Source organism: Dermacentor andersoni, chromosome 2, assembly GCF_023375885.2.
Source record: "Dermacentor andersoni chromosome 2, qqDerAnde1_hic_scaffold, whole genome shotgun sequence".
Taxonomy (NCBI): Eukaryota; Metazoa; Arthropoda; class Arachnida; order Ixodida; family Ixodidae; genus Dermacentor; species Dermacentor andersoni.
This window is the reverse complement of record NC_092815.1, coordinates 99,455,418-99,461,417: the sequence shown is the minus strand read 5'-3', so window position 1 is coordinate 99,461,417 and position 6,000 is coordinate 99,455,418. Positions and strand designations below refer to the sequence as shown.

Here is a 6,000-nt window from a genome sequence, read left to right as displayed (position 1 = left end):
TCTTTAATTCAGTTGTCCCCAACCGGGCGGATCTCTGCCGAATAATACATTTGATTGTACAATATTTCTTTTGGTTCGTGTTCGTTCTCTTTATTCGTATCGCCTCTAAATTTGGATAAACCGGCTTGCATTGCAGAGATTAGAATTTACATACAGATACCTCCTGTGTACCATAGGCGTACCTACTGTGCACGCCTCGCATATTACGCGGAGTGAACGCGCAAGTTTTGCAGGAGTAATGATACAGTGCTTATGTGTCGCCAAGAAAAACTGCCGTCAATAAATGTCCACGTGAAGTGGAAGTATCTTATGGCACAAAACTAAAGGTGGATGATGGTAAAGAAATCACCTTAATCCCTACCATTTAGACAATTATATAGTATGGTATACAAATTAATTACGTAATTTATTAGGTTTCCTGTACAACAAAATGTATAATTGAGACACGTGGAGTTTCCATTGGTGCGGGGGCTGATTTATTTCTTCTTCTTTTTTATCTTTTACGGCGTAGCTGTTTCATGGGAGTCTCCTCATTATTGTCATACCTGCAAGGAAATGAAAAATTGAGCATGTTACACCAGACGGTTCACCAAATATAGCGTTCGTCTTTGTCATACCGTGATCATGGCTCTGGTTTCATTGTGTTGCTACCACATTATTTTGTGTTTATTTTATTCTCCACAGGTTCATCATCTGCGAGTCCCTCTCCGTGATGGAAGTAAACATACCAACACCATACTTGTACGTCTACTCCTGCTAACTAGTCACTGAGGCTACACCACACACGTACACGCTTCCGTGTGCAGCATGCAGACGCACCGGCACCTACAGTGTCAAACCAGCGTTTCGGAGAAACTGCCCACTTCGGAAATATGGCAACTTTTGAGACCACGTCGCATGGCCTGCCACTGGGCTCCGCTGCAAGGCTTCCGCGCCACATTTCACGTTTCAAGCCTCACGAGAATGACGAGCACCGCCACACTCGAAAAAGCGCGACTGTGGCATACGCTGACACCTTATATACGACAGGTCAGACCACGCTACGTAATGGTTTTGAAACTTTTGGCGAAGTCTGTGTGTACAGAATGAGCGTCGATTGACTAGAAGCACCCGTGGTGTTGCAAATTCATGTGCAAACCCCTCAAGTTATAGATTAGAACACCGCGCGATAGCACGTATTGCCGTACGCACCGTGACTTGAAAGGGCCGGTAATCCTTCATAAAGTTCCAGCAGACTTCCAGCATCGGGTACCGCTCGCCCTTCTTGCAGATTCCCTCGTAGTCGTCGTCCTCCAGCGACCACACGAATACGCCACCCAGAGAGTGGTCCCGGAACCATTTGACCTGCGATGAGCGCGCCAAAGCCCGGCAAGAGAGAGCGCCACTCATTAACATGCCACTAACTGCTTGATACTTACGCATAGCTTCATCGAGCGTGCGTTCTCGCTTGGATTCATCGTAGGTACCCACATTTTTCATTGCTTAGCACAGCTCGTAATGAGTCCCGCGGGTATAGGTCTTCCATTTTGGGCGCTGTCAGCTGAGAAACATTTGGGCGCACCAAAACAAAATCAAGTACAGGCTCTGACTTGTAGCTCCCACTGAATAGTATCAGTTAGAGGATGGTTAGAGAGATGGAAACAAAATTTAATAAGAGCTAGAAGCCGTAGCAATACCAAACGTTTGGAATGCCACTCCAGAAGGACGCAAAGTGTTTCCCGGCATTGGAAGCGCCTATTTCACGGTTCAAGCGGCTCTTCAAAATCATTTAGTGGCATAATCATCAACTTAAAACTTACTACAAGCTGTAATGATCCACACAAAACACGGAATGAACGAGAAAACCTTCGTTCATTAGCCCTGCAAGTTATACATTCAGTTCAATTGCTGTTATATTTTCGCCGCGCAATTGTAGAGACGTTCTTCAGTTTAGTGCAAGAAAAACAACACTACACTGTATTTTTATTTTGCTGTCATTGTACCCATGTATGTATATGCTATTGACGACTAAATTGACGTCTCCTTCGTAAATACAGAAGTCCCTAAAGCAGCAGTGCGATCGAGCCTTGGCCGTCGCTTCATAGCGCACATTCTACACGTGTAGTGCACTGCCTATAGAGGTAGAGTTACTGTATATACTACCAAAGGTAGTATATGCAACCTTTGGTAGCATATACAGTAACTCTACATTGAGTCGCCACTGATCGCCAGCTAGCGGGCGCTTTCGAAAACAGGTTCGGGAGCAGTAGCAGAAGACAACCCTTCTCAGCATATATGGCTGAAGTTCGCGGCTGCGATTTTCTTTTTGTTCGGGTGCCAGATCACTAGTTTAGCGGTGACAGCTGCAGTAAAGGCGAAGGCCCCTGCTTGAGCGATGTTACCGTAGTTTGGTACAAACCAATCCGCATACGTACCGTGTGTGTCCCGCAGACAATCGCAACGAAGCCCAGTTATACGAAATGGAGCGCGTGTTATGTAGCCGCTTGTTTGAATTGACAAATGCGACGCCTCAATCGTTTTTCTTCTTTAACTGTACGCTTCACGTAACAGTGTTTCTTTACTTCAGTAATGGGCACACGTCGCTGTTGCACACGTATATCTCAAACGAGACGGCGCATGGCACAATGGCGACACACATTGCAGTGATCTTGGATCCGTGAATACGTAAGACATCGCCGAACAAGTGCCTTCAAAGTCGCCTCGAGAGGAGCATTTGCGAATTTCTTAATATTTCAACAAACGCGAAGCTACGCATAAAATAGATCCAAGAACATGAACTGTGTGACAGCTGGTTCGACGATGTAACGGGCCGCATAAAACCAAGAAAAATCAGTCCTTGCAAGCTCTAGCAACTTTAACACATGACACGAAGTAATCGTGCATTCGTACAGCCTAGTAAGAGCAGCACGGTAAAAAAGCGGCAAACGGTACAGGCGGCAAGCGGCATTCGGGACGCAAAGCGAAAGTCCTTTGACGCGCGTGCTGCCCTGCAGGAGAACCCAACCAAAACATTGGTAGGTTGTTATCAGCTTCATCGCTTACCTGTGTAAACATGCGCCAGTGCAACAAACACAGAGATGGCAAAAGCAAGCGTGATAACAAGAAATTTCCTACCGAATGGCGACGATCCATTCATGTTGTTGCAGCCGCTCACGATGCCTCGCGATAATGATTAGAATCGTGTTGACGGCAAATTTTTTGCAGATGTTTGAGCAACCCAGCGCGCAACAATTGTTTTTCGACATTCCTTGAAGTTTTGGCCACAACACACATGCGTCGGGTGTTGCTTATTTCGCTCCGGAAACGTGCATTAAAGAAACGTGAGAACCGATGCAGAAAACTACGGCGGACGGCTACCTCATTTCCCGAGCGTACTTAGAAAGGCCGCCACCAGTGGCGCTTCCATCGGCGTGCGCTACGCGCATAGCAGCCGACATGCGCTTTTAATTTTTTGTCTACGTGGTTCATTCACAACTGCAAGCGCCGTATAGGAATTGCCTCACTCTCGTGTTAGTAAGGCAGACATCAGAATTTAGAAGTTTGTGTAAAGAAGATTTCGTTTGTAATGATACCAAAATTAAAGATATATGAGGGATCTTAAAATACGAGCTTTTATAAACTGACTCCGTGCGACCACGTAAATCTGCCAGGTTGTCGTTGCGTACCTCAGGAAAGAGCGAATTTTCTGTTTGGGAAAGTTTCGTAACGTGAAGCTCCAACTTCTCAAATTGAAAGCAATCCGAAAGCAACCCGGAATTGCCCGAAAGGGTTCCACGACAGTGCTCTAAACGCATTCCGATGCTTGGAGAACGATTCTATGCCGTATAAAAGATCGCTGCCACCATGCATAATGCAATTGGATGTCATGCGCAATGTTTTCTGAAGTCAAGCTCGAAATTCTGCAGAAACAACCCGCCATTTCAAACCCTTTTAGCGCGCTTTTCACTTTACTCCTGGTTCGCTTATTTGCTGCCGAAACCTCTTTATACCCGCCCTTGGTGGTGCAGTTCTTACGGCGTTCTCCTGCTCAGTACAATGCCGCGAGCACGTGATATAGGGGCCGCGACTGCTGCATTCTGAAAAAAGCAAGGCGGAATATGTCGCAAAGACAGCCTTATTTTCATGGCGAACCCTTTCCGAGAGAAAAGCAGAAAGGTTCTTCCCTTCCCGGCGATCGTACGAATATTCTTGCGTGTTTCTACTATCGATATTTAAGTTTTTGTGACTGCCGCTAACAACGGATAACACAGTGTTCCAACGAAAAGAGAGTAGCCACGAACACGCGTGGTTTCGTACGAATTTGCGTGTCACTGACGCTTTATTGTCGACGTCGTCAACTTGAAAGCGGCTGTCTTTTACACAACAAAGTGACGTAGAAGAATCAGATAAAGAAGGTAATTAAGGTATCGGGAGGAACAAAGTGCAAGCATCAACTGCGGCTCGAAGGCAACAGTATCGCAGCCTATTGCGCAAGTTCCAATATCGCACAAAGCGAGTCGGCAGCCAGGAGATAGTAATACCAGCATACTTCCATCGTGAGCAATATCCTAGCTACCTAGTATGTAATTAGTATTTATTTATCACGGCCAAATATGGTTTATAAGGATGGCTCTTATTGGGAACACCCAGCTCCTATTCTGACATCTGTTGTGGGGAGATTGTGGCATGAAAACCTGCATACCGTTTTTGTGCACGTATGTCCGTTCAACGAATCAAATCTGCCATCTTTCGTCCCATAAAATGAAATGTTCTCATTATATTCTACTGTATGTACATGTCCGTTTGCACTCGTTCCAGTGCAAATGACTAACACATGTCTTCGCATAATCTGAGCGACAAAATGATGCGCCGCAACAGTGCTCACACAGGCACCAAACGGAGACAACGCCGCCTGTACTACTTCTCCCTCAAACATGAGTGCATGACGCAATTGTGTAAGGCTGCAACGCTTCGTGACACGCCTATCACACTTTCGTCACATGAGACAGACTTGTAGCGGCGTGCTCGACGCTCAGAAATTTCAGCTATGTCCGAGCGTTTTGGTCGTGCATTCAGACACATGCGCTTCTGGCGTACTAAGCATGCAGACCGGCGGATAGTCCGGTGGTCTGAAACAACCAGCAAGGGAAGGAACGAGGAAGAAACGGAAATGCGAGCTAACAAACATACCTTAACCTCGGCGCTGCCCTTGTCGTCGTAGCTAACCCACTGGTCCCTAGAGTAGATGTACGCTGTTGCCGCGTACGGCGCCCATTCTCGTTTCCAATGCATCTGGTTGGCACGCTGACAAGTCTGAAAGAGCACACAAAAAAAATTGGGCGGATCCTTTTTGAGCTATGGCGCTGTACAACTTGAGGGCGGCTATGCCATCCTCTTGAACCAAAATATCACTAGACGACCCCTTCTAAAATATAGATTTTTCCAGAAAAGGGAATAGCCTTGTATACTTCTCTTTATTTTTTATGAGTAGACAGCCCGCGCTACAATGTAGCGCTTAGTAATGGCGGTACATATAGCGCGAAAAATCAGGGCGAGAGCTCCACTACTCACGGCACGCACTAATCATTTATGCCTCAACCTTTATGGTGCCTTGTGAAAGCCAATACAAATCAACTTAAGCTTGTCCAAATCTTTATTTGTGGTTCATTGATTCAAGTGGCGGCCGCTGATTGCTATTTTTCCCCGAGGGCAGGTGCTATTACTTTGCAGTCATCCTTTCATACCAAAGGCAGTGGAAAGGACACAGATACGCTCAACGCTTACGGTATTATATCTTCAGGTTCAGCATTGCCAGTAATGAAATCCACGTGATATATAGTCAACAAAGTGGCAAGATAGAGTCTTTCCAAGTATTCCCTGTTGTCTGCTTCAACTTCCTCCCCTTCTCTCATGCATAACATTGAAGCTTGTATTTCTGTCGCTCCTTCTCTCTTCCACGCCCTGGTGTTTTCCCTTCACTCTCTGCTATGACGACGCATGGATTACAGATTTGTTTTCTCC

The 6,000-nt window shown here is 46.1% G+C and overlaps 1 protein-coding gene across 4 annotated transcripts in view; it reads right to left on the bottom strand.

Moving 5' to 3' along the window:
* Positions 1 to 380: 380 nt before the first annotated feature.
* LOC126541554 (endochitinase-like) overlaps positions 381 to 6,000 on the bottom strand; it is a 41,416-nt gene continuing 35,796 nt past the window's right edge. For all 4 annotated transcript variants that reach the window (XM_055076741.2, XM_055076744.1, XM_055076742.1 and 1 more), the window contains exons 8-10: positions 5,170 to 5,292; positions 1,192 to 1,344; positions 381 to 545 (exon numbers count right to left, since the gene is read on the bottom strand). In XM_055076741.2, the coding sequence (XP_054932716.1) occupies positions 540 to 545; positions 1,192 to 1,344; positions 5,170 to 5,292 (282 nt within the window). In that variant the 3' untranslated portion in view covers positions 381 to 539. The remainder of the gene's footprint in view (positions 546 to 1,191; positions 1,345 to 5,169; positions 5,293 to 6,000) is intronic.